General features: G+C 24.1%; 3 protein-coding genes across 31 annotated transcripts; all 3 read left to right on the top strand.

Annotated features, from left to right (window-relative positions):
- The first annotated feature begins 3,184 nt into the window (after positions 1-3,184).
- On the top strand, positions 3,185-13,650 carry LOC108003046 (ATP-dependent 6-phosphofructokinase). Of its 29 annotated transcripts, none has more exons than XM_062080313.1 (20): positions 3,589-3,789; positions 4,527-4,691; positions 4,784-4,798; positions 4,870-4,896; positions 5,390-5,507; positions 5,601-5,752; positions 5,820-6,009; positions 6,081-6,291; positions 6,463-6,571; positions 8,058-8,246; positions 8,337-8,527; positions 8,618-8,696; positions 9,035-9,061; positions 9,161-9,181; positions 9,406-9,510; positions 9,582-9,788; positions 9,885-10,037; positions 10,119-10,443; positions 10,527-10,749; positions 10,817-13,650. In XM_062080313.1, the coding sequence occupies exons 2-20, from the start codon at positions 4,605-4,607 to the stop codon at positions 10,956-10,958; spliced, it is 2,571 nt and encodes an 856-aa protein (XP_061936297.1). In that variant the 5' UTR covers positions 3,589-3,789; positions 4,527-4,604; the 3' UTR covers positions 10,959-13,650. The 29 variants fall into 29 exon arrangements, with proteins under 29 accessions (XP_061936308.1, XP_061936315.1, XP_061936297.1 ...); XM_028669325.2 differs by lacking the exon at positions 6,463-6,571 and adding an exon at positions 7,426-7,534 and having other exon boundaries at positions 4,784-4,896; positions 10,817-10,981; positions 13,339-13,650; XM_062080314.1 differs by having other exon boundaries at positions 3,600-3,789; positions 4,604-4,691.
- Positions 13,651-13,953: 303 nt separating this feature from the next.
- LOC108003005 (translocating chain-associated membrane protein 1-like 1) lies at positions 13,954-16,079 on the top strand. The gene is made up of 7 exons (XM_017065041.3): positions 13,954-14,262; positions 14,564-14,740; positions 14,816-14,931; positions 15,051-15,263; positions 15,356-15,465; positions 15,574-15,861; positions 15,947-16,079. Exons 1-7 carry the CDS (start codon positions 14,131-14,133, stop codon positions 16,042-16,044), a joined length of 1,134 nt encoding a protein of 377 aa, XP_016920530.1. The 5' UTR covers positions 13,954-14,130; the 3' UTR covers positions 16,045-16,079.
- Positions 16,080-16,762: 683 nt separating this feature from the next.
- Positions 16,763-21,169, top strand: LOC108003063 (protein PF3D7_1417600). Its single transcript, XM_017065150.3, has 3 exons — positions 16,763-17,251; positions 17,333-17,539; positions 17,682-21,169. Exons 1-3 carry the CDS (start codon positions 17,167-17,169, stop codon positions 20,873-20,875), a joined length of 3,486 nt encoding a protein of 1,161 aa, XP_016920639.2. The 5' UTR covers positions 16,763-17,166; the 3' UTR covers positions 20,876-21,169.
- Positions 21,170-22,037: the final 868 nt, after the last annotated feature.

Here is a 22,037-nt window from a genome sequence, read left to right as displayed (position 1 = left end):
AAAATACGCGCGCTTACCCTAACACACGAGCATAGATTTACATATAAAGACACAAACACATACAATATACGTAAATGTTTACCATATGGAAACAAATAACGATTAATCGATATTACAACGTGCGTTATGTGGGTAAACGTTTTCCAAATATGTTGTACTTTTCAATATGTCCATGTTTCTATCGTATTGAATAATGAAGGATGAATGAATGAAAGTAGGAGTATGAAGTCGAATTGATTTTACAAAAAGATATATTCATAAGATCGATTTCGATTTCCATAATTCCTACATTTGTTAACATCGATAGTAATAGTCATGGATTATAATTTCGTTCAGAAAAACCACGATTAATGCTTTTATTTTTTTTTTTTTTTTTTTTTAATATTAAACGAAGAACGTGTTTTTCCTATTATTTTACGCAAGTGTTAGTGGCCGATGCAAGAGAGAGACTGAAAAATAAGAATGATATGTTAAAATTATACGGAAAGGTTTTCACGGATTTTAGATTTTAAATCCAATTAGAAATGGACCAGCTGGGCGAGTTCGAGTAGATATTCAAAATTGCCATTATTCATTTTGGGGCAATCGTATTATTTTTCAACACTGGTCTTGTTCTCGCGTAGCATGTTTTTAATAATTTAATTTTCTTTTTCTTCCTTTTCTTGCTCCTTTTGGAACTCCTAAACAAATATCGTTTCAAAATATGTTCCCATATTCTTATTACTATATGCAACATTAATAATAATCGATTTAATTTTCTTTAATTCCTTATATATTTATGATTTTTTTCGAGTGTATCATATTTTTTTTTTTTCTTTATAACGCTGTCGTAAATTTACTTTATAGATAAAGAGAGGTTACAAAAAAGTGATGTATAAGTTGTATGATTTTCTTATTTGGTCTCTTCCTGCGCTCAATTTCTTTATTAATCTTTCTATTTATTTTTTATCCGATCATCGTAAAAATTTAGATTTGTAATTTGATTATTGAAATATTTATCACCGTAAATAAGATAACAAACGGTGAAATATTATTCTTCACTTTAATCTTTATATACTTCAATTCCTAAAATTGTTCTCTCTCTCTCTCTCTCTCTCTCTCTCTCTCTCTCTCTCTCTCTCTCTCTCTCTCTCTCTCTCTCTCTCTCTCTCTCTCTCCTCTCTCTCTCTCTCTCTCCTCTCTCCTCTCTCCTCTCTCCTCTCTCCCCCCTCTCCCCTCTCCTCCCCCTCCCCCTCCTCTTCTTTTCTCTCCTCTTCCCTTTTTCTCTCTATTTGGCTCTATTTCTTCCCTTTTTTCCATCCCTCTATCTTTCTTTTCTCTTTTTTCTCTATTCGTGGGAAAAGCTAGCCATTGCAATCTCAAATATTCATCCGCTGAATTTCCCTAGTTCCCTTGTCCCAAGTTATGTTGTTCTATTTGTATTTATCATCAATCACGTCGTAATTGTAAATTATAATTATTATAAACGTTTACACGAAATAATAAATTCTGATAAAATGTCTCAGAAAATAATCTCGATTGTCCTGCTTCGCAGTATTATCAGGTATTCTGGAAGGGCAATATATACTATATTGAGTCAATAATTCCAAAAGCGTAATATAACGCTTACATCTTTAATAATATTTTAAATTTAAACACAGATTTCAAGAACTTATGAATGATTTTAAAAGGCTAGACAGATGTAAGCACAATGTTCCTATACAGTAAGAATTCTTCTTTATGATTAGTATTTATTATTACTGTTTTCATGTTCGCAAGCTTCGTCATAATTATCTTCGTTGATTCAAGATTCATCGCATGTAGATATTGAAGAGAATTATAAGATAGGTAAGATACTAAGTTTGATCGGATGTGAAATGAAAATTGTTTGATATCATTTTCAATACTGATTCGAATTAATAAAAATCTAGAAATGGAGGGAATTGGTTTTGAATAAAACAAATTGTGTATTATTAACAATATTCGTTTAAGTCTAATCAATTTGAAATAAAAGCAAAAGTAATGTTTTAATTTTTATTTCGTAATTAAAATTGAGAACTTAACAGTTGAATAGTTTTACGATATCTTATTTGTATCTTGTTAACTTTCGAAATTTATATAAAAATATGTATGTTTATATATTCGCCTACAGAAATACAGTAATTTAGTTGGCTTTTAATACGTATCGGTGTATAGATCCTTATATTCTCGTCGCGTTGTAATTTTTAATTTTTTCATACGTAACATTCGCGTGTTTTTTCAAAGAAAATGGAAAACAATAAAATAATTATACAAGGCTTTGTATAATTTGTAGAAATCAACATAATCGATAGAAATACGATTTGAATTTTCTTTCAATTTTAAAAGTTTTTTTTATCTTTTGGATGTTTATAATTGTTCTTTATTTTAACAAATACAATTAATTGTATAAAATTGAATTAATCAAATAATAGTTTATAATGTTTAAACGTGATAAATTTTTTTAATCATATCCTAAAAATAATATTTATTTATTAAAAATTACCCTGAAATTAGAATGAAAAATCATGCAAATTACTATAAGTAATTTTATATCATTCCGTGATCATAAGACCAGGCTTAGACCTTGGCCTACATATTTGCTATAGACTAATCTCGTTTTAATCGATTGCAAATAGTAATCACTGAAATGAATTATAATAATTATGAATTAAAGTAACAATCGTTATATAAAATTTAAATAGAATTTATTTAGAAATAAAATATAAAATAGGTAAAAATGAAGAATTAAGGAATATATATATATATATATATATATATATATATATATATGGTGAATAATAAATATATGTTATCATCTTCTTTTTAAATCAATTTTCACTATTCATTGTATATCAAAGACAATGTTTTTTTTATATACAATAATAATATCTTATAATAATACCTTAAATCTTTGATAAATCTTTGATAATATCTATTTTAAAGATTAATTAATTTCGGCATTATTATTATTACTGATTATTTGCAAATGAAGACTATTTGTTATTTAATAATCAAATTAATAATATATCAATTAAACATAATGTGCAAATTGATAAAAATTGATAAAAATTAATTTAATCAATCAATCAATTTAATAAGAAATACAAGTATTTTGAATTTTGTTTTTTCAAATAACGTAATTAAAAATAAAAATAACTCAACGCTCAGAAAAGAAGCGTAAAAGCATTATTATTTATGACGTTCAAGATTCATTTTGTCTTAGATTATTATTAGAATAAATTGCGTTGACTTAGTTGTGACGATAACTATCTAGTGAGAATAATGGTTGAATCAAGACTTGTTTTACTATTTTAAAATATATAAAGATGTAAGTACATGAATTATTTTATCAATAAATTTTTGTATATAATAAAATAAATTAAAATTAGTTTAACAAAGAATAAAAAACAATAATTTTATAAATTTTTAATAGACAAAATTTAAAATAATTTAGCGAAAATTAAACGCTATATGAAGATAATATTGTATTGTATCACTAATATCAACTCATATCACTATTGTGTATCACTAACACCATCTACGGCCATTTCCTAAATTTAATACTACATAGGGTGGGGTGTAAGAGCTAGCAGATATTATTGGTGGGGAGCTTCGTGTCGAAGCACACGTAAAGGTCACCTTCAGTTTTAGTTCAAGACTCGAAAGCAGTGTTTGATGTAAAGTGAATACCGTAGATTTTTCAAGTACAAGTAATTTTAAACTTAAAAAGTTTTAAATTAACATTCATTTTATTTTATTTCTCATTATAATTGGATATATATTTATTTGGTAAGTTAAAAATGTTTAATTTTCTTATACATACATATTATAACATACATATAATAAATAATTTACTGATTAATTGTCAGTGACAGAATGATAGTATCTTGTATACATTGTTACAATAGATTATTATTTTTTATTAATTTTTAACTTAATCCATCTTAAACAATTAATAAATTATTTTATTATTTATTAAGTTATGTATTTTTTATATTAAATTGACACTTGATTTTTATATATAAAAAATTACGTTATTTACAAATTTAATTTCAATAATCTATTCTATATGCATTATCGTTGTTCTAATGTTTTGATGCACAGTAATTTGATAATGTGCCAGATTCTATTGATTCTTCAAACATATGCTATTTTATTTTAAAATACGAAGGACTATCAATGACGTTTTGTATGTCCTTTAAAAATACCTTTTTAAGGTAATATCTTTTTATTATTTATTTTTAAATAATTACGATCTTAAGTAGTTCAATGAAAATTTGATTCTATAATTTTATCAACAAATTTTATGATTTTTCATTGATTATTAAACAATGTTTAAATTCAAAAACTATTAATCATTTTTTAATGTAAAATAGTTATATACATAATATAAAAATGTTTTAAATATTCAGAAGAAGATTATTATGTAAATAATTATTGGTAATAAATTTCTCATAAATCGGATGCTATGTTCATGTTAATAACAATAAATGTAGTTTATAATATTTAATAGTTTCTTATTTTAGGTTATATATTTTATTTAGGACATAGAAATTATCTTTTAAATTTTTTGTATATTTATTTTTAAAATATGTCCATAAAGAATGATGAAACACAATGTCCTTGCACAATCAAAGATGAATCGAAGAAGGAAGATTTTTCTTTTCTCCTTCCATTCCTTCCAATACAAAGTAATATATTATAATATGTATTATAAAATTTATTTCATTGTTAAGACGTAATCAATTATAATTTCGGAAAGTAATATTAAGTTTTTTATTAGATGACAAAGAACAAGGTAAGGAAGACTTAAATGCTAGTATGTCTTTTTATAATAATAACAATGATAAAAGAAGAATTTATATTCAGAGCTTGGAATCAATGGCGCTTCCACAAGTAAGCTATTATAAGAGCTTAGTGGGCATACTTCTCTGTTATGTATAAATTATATAATTATACATTAATTATATATATTAATTTATATAATTTATATATGTATAATTTTTATATTTAATATACTGATAAAAAATTGAAATAAATAATTATGAAGAATTAATTTATCATTTAGTATTGTCATTATAAAAAAGGTTTTAATCTATTTATTAATAAAAAAACTGCAATTTTTTTTTTATAATATATAAATATATATTAAATATATAATATATAATATATAATAAAATGTAACAATGATAACAATAAAAATTAAATAAATGAAAATTAGTATTTATTAATAAAATATATTGTATATATATTACTTTGATAGTATTTATTAATAAAATTATTATTTTATTAATAAGTATTATTATATATTATTATATAATAGGATGAATTGAAATCTTTGTTTGATTTGAAAGTTTGCAAGAAAATAGGTACAAGAATTATATTGTAGGAATACAAGTGGTATTGGATAGACATGGCAGAAGATTTAGCAGCTCGGAGATTTATAAAACCTGGTAGTCATAAAGATAAAGGCCTTGCAGTTTTTACCAGTGGAGGTGATTCTCAAGGTATAAAATGAGCAATAAATAGCATAAAACAGAATAATGTGTATATTGATATACATGTTTGATTGATAAATTTCAAAAATAAAATTTTTTTAGGAATGAATGCAGCAGTTCGAGCAGTTGTTAGAATGGGTATTTATCTTGGATGTAAAGTTTTCTTTATTAAAGAGGGCTATCAGGGTATGGTAGATGGTGGAAAAAATATTCAAGAAGCTACTTGGTCATCTGTTTCTTCTATCATACATAAAGTATGTATTATGTATGTCTATGTCTATATATTGTTATATTTTAAATTAAATTAAGATTTTAATTTAGGGTGGTACAGTAATAGGATCTGCTCGATGTCATGACTTTGAAGAACGCGCTGGTCGCAAAAAAGCTGCAAAAAATTTAGTAAAACTTGGAATAAGTAATTTAGTTGTAATAGGTGGTGATGGTTCACTTACTGGTGCAAATCTCTTTAAGGAAGAATGGTCAAGTCTATTAAAAGAATTAGCTGAGGAAGGTAAGTAAAAAAACTTTGATATTTTTATTTTTGTAATATATTTGTATACTTTATTATTGTTGTTTATTTAGGAGAAATTACAATAGACCAAGTAGAAAAATATGAACATTTACACATTGCTGGCTTAGTAGGATCTATTGATAATGATTTTTGTGGAACTGACATGACTATTGGTACTGATTCTGCATTACATCGTATTATCGAAAGTATCGATGCTATTGTTAGTACAGCATATTCCCATCAAAGAACATTCATAATGGAAGTTATGGGTCGGCATTGCGGGTAAGTTAGTTGTTAAACTTTTTTGATGAAATTTTAAAAATTTTTGTTTTTTTAAATAAATAAAATAAATGAAAAATTTAATTTTTCAGTATTAAACAAATTCATATCTTATATAAATTAAAAAAATATTTGTTTTTATATTTTATATTCTATATAAAACTTTTTGAATAGGTATTTGGGAATTGTGGGTGCTTTAGCGGCAGAAGCAGATTTTGTTTTCTGTCCAGAATCACCTCCTCCTGCTGACTGGCCTGATAAATTATGTAAAAAATTGGGGCAGGCACGTTGTTTAGGAATTTTATAAATTTATTGTTATAGTGTTGTTTCCCTCTAACTTAATTTAACAAATTTAATTTGTTTTTGTTTTTGTTTTTGTTTGTATTTTTAGTTGCTTAATTATGTTATTAATGTTACTTTTATTTCTTCTTATTATTCTTATTCTTCTTATAAACATTAAATATATAGCATTAAATCAAAAATTTTATTTATATAAATAACATTTAATTTAAGGATAGAAACAAATTTTAAAATAATTCAGTGTAGTATGAATTTAATAAGAAGTAAAGTCTTTCAGATATCTGGCGTTAGCTTCTTGTTTATCTTCTGAAGCATGTTATTGCTTTATACCTGAACTACCCTCAACAGGTAATTGGGTTGAGGAACTTTGCAAAGCTGTGCAACAGGCACGTTATGAATCATTGATCAATCATTATATATTTTCCTTAATAAATTATGCTTTTTTATAATATAATATTTATTAGCCAAATTATTATTAAATTTATTTTTGTTGAATTCATTAAATATGTGTCTGCTCCTGTATTAAAATAATTAAATTATAAAAATATTTAGGATAGGAATATATTATTAAGGTATAATTAGATATAATAGAATTATAATAGTTTGCTATTATTTATATTGTAAATTTCTCTTAGCAGCAACAATTTATTGCAAATATTAACTATTTATTAAATAATTTAAGTCTTTGTGATTCACAAATTTATAATATTTTATTAGTTTATCTATTATTTTCACATTCTTATCAATTCAAAATGAAATTATTTTATACTATAGTTACTCTATTGTTGTATTGTATTATGTATTATTTTAGCTAGCTTTTATAACATACCATTACAGTTACCTGGCCCTAGTGGCAGCCATATGTTCTGAAGCTGATTTTGTGTTCATCCCAGAATGGCCACCTGAACAAGATTGGCCCAATAAGCTGTGCAAAAAATTAATACAGGTTCGCAATTTTTTTTTTTTAATTTTTTAAACGGTTATAAAATTAATCTATAAAATTAAATAATCTATGAATAAAATAAAATTGTCTATATTTTTCATTTTTTAATATTAAAATTGCAATTATTTTAATAAATATTTTATCTTAGTTTGTGTTCTTTTTGTTTTATTAGTAAAAGGAGGAATATATATATTTTCATTTCAATTTAATTTGCTCATAATGGTAAGCTTCTTATAATTCATTTGTAATTCTATTTTGTACACTGCTAACTTAAATTATGCTTGCTTAATAATATTCTATGTGTAATATTGTTTAATTTTTAATTTAACTAATTGAATGTTTGGTATGTAATATAACTTAAAATATTAATGTCAAAAATTATATTACTATTCCTTCTTCTATCTTCGATTATTTTTTTTTAATTAATTGAATGTGTTGTATAAATGGTTTTATAAATTTATATGGTTTTATAATTTATTATATTGTTATGTCATTTTTGTTAAATATAAAATATATATAATTTCAGGAAAGACTTATGGGACAACGACTTAACATTATAATTGTAGCTGAAGGTGCACTAGATAGAAATGGTGAACCAATTACTGCTGAAAAAATTCATAAAGTTGTTGTAGAAAAGCTACAACAAGATACAAGAATTACTGTTCTTGGTCATGTTCAAAGAGGTGGTAATCCATCTGCTTTTGATAGAGTTTTGGTTAGTTATTATATAAATATTCATAAAGCAATGAAATTTTTTTCGTTTATTTTGAAAAATCAAAAAACTTATTATATTTAATAATAATAGGGCTGTCGAATGGGAGCAGAAGCAGTAATGGCATTAATGGAAGCAAAGCCAGACACTGAAGCATGTGTTGTTACATTAAATGGTAATCAAGCTGTAAGATTACCTCTTATGGAATGCGTTCGACGTACTAAGGGAGTAGCAAAAGCTATGGCTGATAAAAATTGGAATCTCGCAGTTCAACTTCGTGGAAAGTATGTCTTTATTCTATAAAATATATTTAATTAAAAATTGTATTATATACTATTTTATAATAATATTTTTTATAATATAAATATTTTTAGGGGATTTGCTCGTAATTTGGAAACATATAAAATGTTGACCCGTTTAAAAGCACCTATAGAATGTACTAATCCCAATAAGGTATGTTAAAATTATAAATAATATAAATTTTAAATTTTTTATAAAATTTTTAGACATGATTATTGAAATGATCAATTTCGAAATAATAAATATATAGAGTGTCTCAGTTCAAGTGAATACAATAAAAAAATATTTCTATAGTATTACTTATCTTTTGAATGATTAAAATTATTTGTTTATATATTTGCTACAATCAAAAAGGATATTTAAATAAATTTTCTTGGTTATTATATATAAAAGATATACAATACAATTAAGATTTTTAATTCTGGTTAATTTAGAATATATTCAAAATGAAAATTTATCTTTATTACAATTTTTATTTAATATTGCTTCAGGAAAGTAACAGTCCCACATTAACAAAGGTAAATCTGCATTGAAAAAAAGCTATATGTGTACATATTTTTACATTTTGATGCTTCATAAAATAGCTTTTTTGATATTTATCTTTTTCTTTTTATTAGCAATTCACTTTGTATGGACAAGTGAGTTAACTAATTTTAAATCTTGATTCTTTTTTTTTTTTGATTTAAATAAATTTAACTGTTATAATATTTTTGTTAAAAATAAACATAAGCATTATAGTGCCTTTCAATCTAAATATTAAACACTATGTTCAAATAAAAAACGCATTTATTTTTATGTGCACGCTATATGAATTAATATAAAATTTCTTTATAATATTAATGTTGAATTTTTAATGTTACAGAGTTGCCATTATACATTAGGTGTAATACATATTGGTTCACCTTCTTGTGGTATGAATGCTGCTGTGCGTTCTTTTGTTAGAAATTGTATTTATCGAGGAGATAAGGTAAAATTAATAAAATTAAGTAAAATTTATAAAATTTTTTGTAATATAATGATGCAAATAATAAATTTTAGGTTTATGGTATTTGTGATGGAATCTTAGGTCTTATAACTGGAAAATTTAAATTATTGGATTGGCCTTTTGTCACTGGTTGGGTATCACAAGGTGGTGCTCTTTTAGGAACTAAACGTGCTCCACCAAAAGAGGATCAGTTACCACAGATTGCTCAGAGACTTAAAGAATATGAAATTCAAGCTTTACTTATTATAGGAGGATTTGAGGTAATGATTAGACGTAAACTATGTTAAAGTAAATTGTATTTTTTAAAATAGCTTATTTATTATTATAATATATTATTATTACTGTTTTTCTAAAAGGGTTATCAAACAGGACTTACCTTTATTAATGCTAGAGACAAATTTGAAGAATTTCGAATTCCTATTGCGATGATTCCGGCAACTATTAGCAATAATGTTCCAGGAACTGAGTTTTCATTAGGATGTGACACTGCATTAAATGAAATTACGGAGGTAGAATTTTGAATATCCAGTATTTTAATAAATTTATTGATACAAAATTCGCATGATTGAATATATTTATATTATTTTTAGATCTGTGATCGAATCCGTCAGTCTGCGCAAGGTACAAAGCGTCGAGTATTTATTATTGAAACTATGGGTGGATATTGTGGTTATTTAGCTACTTTGGCTGGATTAGCCGGTGGAGCTGATGCAGCATATATTTTCGAGGAAAAGTTTAATATTAAAGATTTAAATCAAGATGTTATTGCAATGGCTGCTAAAATGTCTGAAGGTGTACAGAGAGGTCTTATTTTAAGAAATGAAAATGCAAATTTAAATTATAGTACAGATTTTATGCAAAGACTTTTTAGTGAAGAAGGAAAAGGCCTCTTCAGCTGTAGAATGAATATTATTGGTACTATTATTGGAATAAATATTATGATTTTATATTTTTAATAAAACAATAAAAAATTATCAAATTTACCAATTTTTTTATAGGTCATATGCAGCAAGGAGGTTCACCAACTCCATTTGATCGAAATTTAGGCACAAAAATGGGTTCTAAAGCAGTTGAATGGTTTAGTGAACAACTAAAAAAAAATACTGATGCTGATGGTAAAGTAACAGCAATGGATGATGATAGTGCAGTTATGATTGGTATCGTGCGACAACATTATAAATTTACACCATTTACAGAACTTCTTGAAATGACAGATTTTGAGTAAGCAAGAATATATTAATATTAATTTTAATTAAAAATATTTAATAATGTTTTATAAAATTTTTAGACATCGCATTCCAACATATCAATGGTGGATGAAATTACGACCATTACTTAAAGTTTTAGCAAAACATGAGTCTACATATGAGGAAGAAGGTCTTTATATCACTGTAGAAGAAATGGATGTTGATAATGATTCTCTTGTATAAATTACAAATGTTTGCAGTAAAAGGTAATGTTCCATATACACTATTCATAGTAGATTTTGTTAGTATTGTATGACATTACAATAATTATTTTGCGTTGATATTTATGAGAGAAAAATATCAAACTTTGGATATACAATCATAGAATTTAATATTCTGCAAACATTAGTAGGTTAACATGAAATCAGAATGTATCATGCACACACGTATCGTTTATACATTCAATTACATAATAATAAAATGCGCGCTAATAACTAATCTTTTTAATGTAAATTGTTTTAATAAATAGTAAATTATTTCATATTATTGCTATAATCACAAGATATAGATTAATATTTTGTTCAAAAAAATATAATTATATATTTTGATTGCGGTTTAAAGTTAAGTAAGAAGTAGGTACAAATATAGTACCTGAAATATGAAGGTAAGCTATATTTTAGTAATATAAGAAAATGAAGATATTGAAACATTTAAAAAGCATTTTCCTAGATAAAAATTGAAAATTATATTCTTATTTACATTGAATGTTATTAGAATATATAAGCGCGAGAAAACATCGAAAAATAGAATAAACAAAAATATAAATATTAATATGATATAAAACATTTAAATGTTATAATATAGTAAAGAAGCATTCGATTTAACGATTATATATGAATATAATGATAAAAATGAATACAATTAATGACGTTTATCTCTCGATATGACATTTGAATGCAATAGCTTCAAATTTTAGATTTTATGAACATTTTAATATATTTGACATCGGATTTTATTCTCATCTATTTAAAATTTGATACCAATCACAATAATTATATTGTAATTGTATGAATCTTAAAAGTGCATGATATTTATGTTATCTAATTTTTTTTTTTTGAAGCTTTAACAGAAATTCATTAGAATGGCAAATCGCTTTTAGAAAATATTGTAATCTTTCAATTTTTTAATTGCAACAATTTGAACTAAATATCAAATTATAGCTTTCATGGCTATTTTACAATTTTGCAAGTAAATCTATTAGACTATATTTGTGGTCTGAGATATAAAATTAAACATAATGTGGCATCTTTCTTTAATGGAAACTTATCATTTGGTTTAGCTTTACCTATAGCTATGAAAAGCTATTCAAAGAATATACTTGTCTACCTCAAAACATAATTTGCAACGACAAGCGATACTTAGGACAAACTAAAAACCTAAGTCTTACTGGTTGCATATAACGTTAAAAGGTTTTGCTAAGATTTAAGGCTTGTGACCACAAGAATATTTAGATTTAATTCATGTTATTATTGTACTCGTATTATCATCGTACAGATATTAAACTCGAAATTATTTCTTCAAATATAGAAACATACAATTCCTATAAAGTTCTAGTTCCAAGTAAGTTATTTTAATATAAATGATCATGATATTTTACTGATTTATTTATATTTAAAAAATGGTATGAATATTATGGAATAATGTTAATTAAAGTTTGCCAATGCATGTAAAAAATACTAATACACTTTTATGAAACTAAGTGACACGTCCATTTAACATAAAATACAAATTGTGCAATGATCACAATATTATCATATCAATGAGCACTTACATTCCTGGTTATTGTTTTTAAAATATTTATGTAACAGCAGTCAAATTTACTTATTTGAGGTAAAATATTTCTCATAAATATGACATGAATAAGTATGTACAAAGTATAATATGTATTTTTCATGGAATCCTAAATTAAGTTTAATTATATAATAACAATAAAATTTCATGTCTATTTATAAAAAAAAATTATGCACATTGTTTATTTAAAATCAATATCTATTTATTAAAAATATTTATTCATGTAAACAAAATTTTATGAAAATAATCTTTACAAAAAGATTATAACAATTTAAAAGATATTCCTTTGCATTGCCTTCATATAAGATTATTAAAAATATAAATTTATTGTGGCCTAATAAACAAAACGAAACTTAAACAGCACTTATATTCATGTATTAAAATAAGCGCGAATAAATAAAATAGCGAATAAATTGGAATATATATAAAAGAAATTATAAAAATTTATATAAATTTAATAAAAAGAATAAATAAAAAATATTAATGCTACAGTAAGTGCATAGGTTTTTGCGTATAAAAATACAAATACTATACACACAAAATGTATTTTGTATAACTTTACGTGTGATTAGTATTTTATCGTATATCATATGTGTTCATTTGAAAGCATTATAGCAAAAAAATCATATGATCCATTGATAATTATGTTGATTGACAAACATATAATGTACAAATGTTACATATATAAACGTTAATGTCATATAACACTAATGATAAACTAGTAATACAATAAAGGTATAATGTTGGAAAAGTATTATTTTTACGATTACAGAAATATATTTTTGACTCATTGTTGACAATGAATTTTACAGTTTATCTCTGGCATAATGTATATGAAATTTAGAAATTATTTCGTTCTGATATTAAATTGTTAAATATGTATTTTCTCTTTACTGTTGCATAACTGACGTATTTATTTATTAAATAGATATTTAAACTTTATATTTATGAAATATTTGTGGTAATTATATAATATTATATAATTATAGAACAAGAAATACATATGAATATATGCATAAGGATATTGTGACCACTGAAAATGTACCTAATCAAATGTACCTATTAATAAAATGTATCTTATAAATTCTCCTGTTATTATTATTGTTCTATTATGAATGATTCATTATTCATAGAAAGTGGAAAATATATCATTATGATATATTTATTATTACGATTAATAATTGTCGCACTTAAAAACAACATAGCATCCATATAATAATAAGTATAGTATTATTAAACAAAGCAATTTTCATTATATTATAAAAAAATTAATATATTAATCAACATTATAAAAATAGAAAAAATATATAAATATTTATAATTTTTATAAATGTTCAATATTATTTTGATTTACGTAGTGCCAACAAGTGAAGACAGAAAGCGCCACATTGTTCGATGTTGGCCTATGTTTAATGTATTACTTCTCAACAGGTATGTGTATGTGTAGGTTACTAGCAATTGAGTACATGCTACATGTTTAATTATTTGACGGCAGTGCTGTGATTCGTTATTATATAGAAATATTGACAGTGTAAAACTAAAAAAAAAGCTTATATTGCAAAAGATGGTTGCAATAAAAGGTCGCAAAAATTCAAATAAAAATCCTCCTATATTCAGTCATGAATTTATTATTCAAAATCATGGAGATATTGTTTCTTGCGTGGCTATGATTTTTGTAACGGGTCTAATGATACAAGTTAGTATTAATTTTGTCAATGATATTTTTCATATTGATTTAATGATTTCTTTTCATTTTACATTACTATTTCATTTCGATCAAAATTTAATAATCAATTTATATCTAATATTAATTTTAATTATTATTGATATTATGACCATATGTTATTTATTATTATTGATATTTGTTAATAAATAAGTATTAAATTAACTTTAGCTAATTGAGCAAACTTAAATGAAATTTAAATTTATTAATACAATGTTTTTACTAATTATTTTAACTTTATTTATTTTATCTTTACCTTTAATTATTTATTTAGGCAACATCACCATGGGCATATACATTTATTGCTATTCATCACAATATAACTTCAGATGTTGAAGATCCAACTATGCCAATGAAATATACTACTGGTTGGAAAGATGCATGTGCTGTATTTTTTTCCTTTTTAATAACAATTGTAATGCATGCTGTATTTCAAGATTATATCTTTGATGTAAGTTACATTGATTTCTATAAATTTATTTTTAATATTTATAAAAAAATAATATTTATTTATATTTTATTTTAGAAAGTTTCAAAGCGTTTACATCTTAGCAAAGTAAAACTTGCTAAATTTAATGAATCCAGTCAACTTGTCTTATTTTATATATTATCTATTATATGGGGTATAGATATAATTATTAGGTAAAATATTTATTACATTAAATATACAATTATTTTTTATATAAAAATTTAAATTTTTATATAAAAATATTAAATTTAAATTTTTTACATAAAATAAAAATTTATATCTTTATATCTAGAGAAAACTTGTTATTAAATATTATTTCATTATGGAAGGAATATCCAATACCATTATCTTTTTCCTCAAAATTGTTCTTTATTGGACAACTTGCTTATTGGTTGCACTGTTATCCTGAATTATATTTTCAAAGAGTGAAGAAGGAAGATATACCACCTCGAATTGTACAAGCAACTATTGGATTCCTTTCCATTCTTGCAGCTTATATCTTTAAGTATGATATAATTTATATATATATATATATATGATATATTATATAATGTTTTATTAATTATATTATTTATTAATATTTGCTTATTTAAATAGTTTCCAGCAAGTAGGTATTTTACTATTAGTTCCACATTATATAGGAGATGTTATGCTTCATGGAGCTAGGCTTATTCATTTTGTAGGCAAAAAAGAAAAAATAACAAAAAGTAAGTATGATCACATTGAATATATAATTTTATATAAATTATTTATATCTAAAAATATAAAATATTTTTGCATCTATTTTTTAAATAAAATTATGAAATTATTTTTAGTGGCATTTCTTGTTGCAAATTCAACATACATTTTTGTACGCGTCGCAACACTAACTATTGCAATGTTAGTGTTTCTTTATGGTTTAAGTCAAATGGAAAGTGTATTTGACTATGCTGTTGGAAATTTTAATATTCCAATTATACGATTCACAGCTTTAAGCTATATTGTTATTTTCCAAATTTATTTATCCTATATATTTATTTCGAGACAACTTAAACGCGCCCGAGAAAATGTAGTTCCTGTACAAACAACAGTGAAATCAAAACAAAAATCGAAGAAAAAAGAAGGTGAGCAGAATCTAAGAAATTTTTTTAATATGCATTTAGTTTGAAGTATATTTAATTTGAAAACTATATTAAATTTTATTTTTAGGAAAAAAATCTATGATGTCTGAAGATGATGATTTACCAGAAGTTGATCAAGCAACTAAAAAAAATCTTAGATCTCGTTCATCTGCAAAAGTAAAATAAATATTCAATAAAGTAAGAGATTTATTTAAGGCTGATTATAAGTACCTATTTCATTTATCTATGTATTATAAATAGGATTCCTGATATTAATATTTATGAAAATTGTTATTATTTTAATATTATTTTAAAATATGATTTGATGTTATTGTAGCATATTTCTTATTTGCATTAATTATATTAACTCATCAACTATGAAAAAAAAAATATTTAAAATATTACAATAAAATATTATAATATTAAAATATTATAATGTAATATGTAACAATTTTTTATTATATAAAGCTAGTTAAATTTATAAATATATTTTATTTAATAGAAATCCATTATATTATATATTATGCATTTATATAACTAATTTATATATAAAATATATATATCTCGTGTAATGTAAAATTTAGATTAAAGAGATTCTGTTAAATTTTTTATCAATAGATAAGACAAAGAAAATTATAAATTTAATTAGATATTAGAATCGTTTTCTTCAAATGCATTTAAATTTTACACAAATAGACAATAAAAAAGAGAAAAAATAATAGAAAAAGAATCAGGTAAAAATTCGGAAATTAGCATTATCTTCAAAATGCTGCAAAAGAAATATATGTAGAATATATAAAAAGAACAAAACTGGAAGAAATATAGAAAATAATAAGAATTGATCATTAACGCCATCTCTTTTGAATGCTTTTTTAATTTGAAAATTAAAAGATGGCACTGATAGTCAATTGAAACTGTATCTCTATCCTTTTTCTACTATTTGCTATTTTTTATATATTTCATTTATGGTATTCTAAAAATGGCGTTTCTCATAGTTTTTATCCAATGTCTTTCCTTCTTTCATTGTGCTCTTTTATTGGATAGATGATTGTGAATTGTGAAGAGAATTATAGTGGTCAAAATAATTTCTTCTAAAATATATATAATTTTTTATCTTTACATAAATTTTTAAACTTAAAATTATTATTTTTGAATTTTATTCATTAAATATTATCAGAAGATATAAAAATATGTTATAAATTTTTATCTTTAAAATTAAAATTTAACCTAAAATTGTATCTAATTATTATAATATGAAAAATGATAATTTTTACAAAAAACTGAAATAATACTTAAAATTTATTAAAAATGGCTAAAAGAAAGAGTTTAAATAGACGTTCATCCAGATATAGTTCTACAATTTTAAATTCTAATTCTGATATTTCGAGCGATGGTTCGTTCATATTTATTTGACAGCTTTGTATTAAGTATTAGTATTATAGATTGAATATACATTATAATGCCTATATTTTAGAATATACTACTACTGATTGGTGGAAAAATTTGGAAGATAATACCATTCGACCCTCCACAGCTTCAAATATATTAAATCAAACAAGTCGTCAATTAGATTCTAACTCTCAAATAAAAACAAGTCAGGTTACAGATGGATGGTGGAAAGCACTTGAAGTTACAAATATATCAAATTCCTCAAAAATGAATGAAAATATTGTAGCTAAAGGTATTTTTATATATTAGATAATACACTTAATATGAGATATATATATATATATATATATATAATAATATATAATATATACATATTATAAAATGATATTTATATATTAATTATATAATTAACTATATATTTTATATTTTATTAGAATCAATTAACAATGTATTAACATCTGAATCTGAAGAAGAATCAAAAATTGTAAAAAAAAAATATTTTTTACGTTCAGAAATAAGGAAAAGCAAAGATAATATTTTTTTACATGCTTTAAATAATTCTATAACTACATCTGAATTTACACAAAAAACTGAAAAAGAAAGTTCAATAAAAAAATCTGCATTCAGTAATAAAACAGATCTTAATATTGAACAACCAAATGAAATGCAAGTAAGTAATTTGAGTGACAGTCTAAACACTAATGATATTTTAAAGATGAAGCCTAGTATTTTTAAGAAAAATAACAAAAATCAAAATAACAATACATTTATTAATGTATTAAAAAAAAATCAATTAGAAACACCATTGAAAAAAAAATCTTCAAAAATATCTTCTGATAATGAAGATCAAGCACAAATATCCACAGAATATTTAGTTCCTGTAGTGACTGAAACTTCAAACTTTAATGAAATACTACAAAATCAAATTTCATTATCATTTAATAACGAACATAATTTCTCTCATTTCCCAATACCAAAAGCACAAAGTACAATACTTGAAGGCAGTAGTTCATTTATACATAATAATGATAAAGAAAGTAACAATAGTGATACAAATTCTGAAATACTCAAACCAAAATCTAAGTTATTAATACGCCATAAGAATGTAAAGGAAAATCTATTTGAAAATATATTTGAAAAGCAAGAAACCATTAATAAAATATGTGAAAGTACAGTGGCTGATGATGCAGAACATATATTGAATTCATCAAAAATTTCTGAAGCAACTGATAAATCAAATATATCGACTGATATATCAGATACAAATCATGATCTTTCTAAAGTTCGTAAATCAAAATCCAAATTTTTAAAAAAATTAAGAAAAAGTCAAGAAAGAAATCTTTTTCAAGACATATTTGAGAAAAATGACAATACGTCAACATTATCCACATTAAAACATTCATTACATCTGTCAGAAGAAGAAAATTTATATTCATCAATTCAAGATAAAAATAAACGAATTGTAAATAGACAAGAAAACGAATTAATAGATTTTCATTTAAGAATGTCAGATGAAGATGATAATATAAATGTTATTAATATATCGGGGAAATCCATACAATCAAAACAATCTATTGATAAATCTAAAACCAAAAATATAGAAGATATTTCTAAGAGACAATCTAAGAATTTACATAATTCAAAAAGAGAAATCGAAGATATTGCGAAAAACAAGAATAATATAAGATCTTTGGTAAAAAAAGCAACAAAAATTGATTCATCTGAAAATAAAAGTATACGAAGAAGTAGTCGTTTACATAAATTGCAAGATTCTTCAATTTCTCCGTCTGTGAATAGAATTGAACAAGAAGAAGTTAAAAATACAACGCAGATTTCTAGAACTTCAAATAAAATACAAGAAATAGATAAAATCGAAGAAAATGTAATTGAAGATGAGGAAGACATGACGAAAAGCAATAATCCAAATAAATTGCAAAAAAAATCGATGCATTTGAAAAAACAAAACGAAAGTTTCGACGAAATTTACAAAAAATCAGATTCAGAAGATTCCACCTCTGAAATTAATATAGGAATAGAAAAAAATCACCAAAATGTAACATTAAATAAATCTGAAGATTTAATGTCATCGATAATCAGAAGAAATATTAAAAATATTTCAAAAGAACAGAGAAATTCGAACAAATTGCAAAAGAAATCAATGGATACATATTCAAACAAACAAAGTAAAATATTTGATGAATCAGATTTATCTAATACTTCTGAAATTGAATTAGAAGAAATTGAAAAGAAATCAATAAAAATAACGACTGCAAATGCATCATTCTTGTTTGATAATGAGAAACAAAAAATTGAGAAAAATCATGACAAAGCATTAAATAAATCTCCAGATTTAATATCATCGGTGATCGGAACGTATGTCGAAGATAATAATATTTCAAAAAAACAAGAAAACGATTGCTCGAATAAATTACAGAAGGAATCAGTGGATACATATTCGAAGACACAAAATAAAATTTTCAATGAATCAGATTTATCTACTACTTTTGAAATTGAACCAAATGAAATTGAAAAAAAATTAACAAAAAAAACATCTATTGCAAACATGTCATCCTTGACTGATAATGAGAAGCAAACAATTGAGAAAAATCGTAACGAAGAATCAGATAAATCTAAAAATTTAATATCATCAGTGATTAAAAAGCACATTGAAGTTAAAAATATTTCAAAAGAACAGGAAAGCAATCGCATAAGCAAATTGCAAAATGAATCGGTGGATACTTTAAAGAGACAAAGCAAAATTTTTAATGAATCAAACTTATCTACTACTTCTGAATCAAAAGAAATTGAGAACAAATCAACAAAACGAGAGTCCATTCCAAATGCATTATTTTTGTCTGATAATAAGAAGCAAAAAGTTATGGAAAATGATAAAGTAGCGAATAAAACTAAAAATTTTATGTCATCGGTGATTCGATCTCATAATGATAAAGATAGCAATGTTTCAAAAGGGCAAAGGAGTATTAGAAACTTTTTGACACCGAATAATGCATTGCCGGCATCGCAGATTCTTTGCGATGAAGAAAAAGTAAAAGAAATAAAACGAGAATTAGAAAAAGTGAAAGAAAAGGAAATGGCTAGCATGGGAACGAATAGAGTGAAATTTGAAGAAAAGTCATTTTTCCAAGGAAGAAAAAAAGAGTTTGGAAAAGGCAAAAAATTGCAAACATTACAAAAACAAGATCGTTCAACAAAACAAATTCATAGAGCTTTCTTGGTAAATGGACAGAAATATAAACCTCCCCGACTACCTCGACCTCAACCGTGGATCACCGATCGTCTTTATAAATATTTGTGGAAACATATGGAATCGAGATTTAAGTTGGAAACAAGATTGGTTTCCGAAAAATTTATACATCAATTATCAAACGTAACAAAGTTTATTATGAAGTGTAAATCGTATGTAGACTATGAAAACGAATTGTACGCCTTAATGAAAGAAATGGCACGTCTCGGTATTATTTCTACACGGAACGATTTTTATCATTTTTGCCAGGATTTCTTTCTGTATGAACTTCGCATTAAAATAGTGCCAATGTTATTACCAGGCAACAAGAGAAATATACCATATGATGCAACCAAGTTGAACGAGCCTCTTCTCGACTCTTGAAATTGTATTACTTGTTGATATACATATCACCAATATTTTTATATTTTATAAAAAAATATGTGGAATATTTGATTATTATGGTTATGATTTATCGGAGTGCATACATTATGGAATATGATAAATACGTTATTTTTGTGTTTAAAAAGAATTTATGAAGTGAAAATCAAAATGTTATTTATATTTTTACTAAATTATTGAATTTATTCGAAGTAGTTTTTCTTTCCATTAAATTTTTCTATGTAAATAATTTTTGTGAAGCTATCTAAATAAAAGTACGTATATTGTTTATTTTTATAACTTGAATCTTTTTTCTTTTTACTTGAAAATTTTATATCAAATTGTTACATTTCTTATACAACAATCAATCAATATTATGAAACATTAAAATTAGTTTTCTTTCTTTTTTTTTTTTTCATATTTTTGTATTTCTATTAGTAATACAATTAGTAACGACAATTAGTAATACAATTAGATTTTTTTATATTTTCATTATATAGAATAGAAATCATATGTATTATCATTTCATCTTTCTATTGACAAGTTAAAATAGAATGTTTGACATAGAAAAAAAAATTATCATTAAAAATTTTATGTATTTTTAAAATATAATTTTTAAAAAATCGAATTGACATGACACAGAATGAAACTTAAACAACATATGTGATGCTGTGAAAAGAACAATTTTAAATGGTTCCGATCTCTTTAATTTATATGGCAAATTAAAATAAATAATCGCAACATTTGGTCCTTATTAGAAGAACAAATTTTCATTTTTGTAGTGAAATATGCACGTTTATTCGTGCATTTGTTTGAATAATATACTTTGTTTAATCGATTACAAAGTAGACAATAGACATTCGTGATTTTCGGCATGATGTGGCGATTATGGGATATTCGGTGTTATTTTTCTCTTTCGTATGAAAGAATACAAAGTAAAGTTATACTTGGGTGAGTTGTCTTAATTAACCGAGCGAATCTGACCAAACCTCGTTTGAAGTTTAATCTCTAATGGAACAGTCGACGCAATTAGTCGAGACTTATTTTACGCGCACCACCTCCTATATACTATGTATAATATGTTTGAGCGTGCGCTTTGTAGGACACGTGACATGGCACGCGTCGCTCGTTACTCTATCGCTATCGGCAATTGTTTCCCTCAAAA

The sequence above is a fragment of the Apis cerana genome, linkage group LG10 (assembly GCF_029169275.1).
Source record: "Apis cerana isolate GH-2021 linkage group LG10, AcerK_1.0, whole genome shotgun sequence".
NCBI lineage: Eukaryota > Metazoa > Arthropoda > Insecta > Hymenoptera > Apidae > Apis > Apis cerana.
Note: the sequence above shows the minus strand (reverse complement) of the source record. Positions and strands in the feature narration are given on the sequence as shown.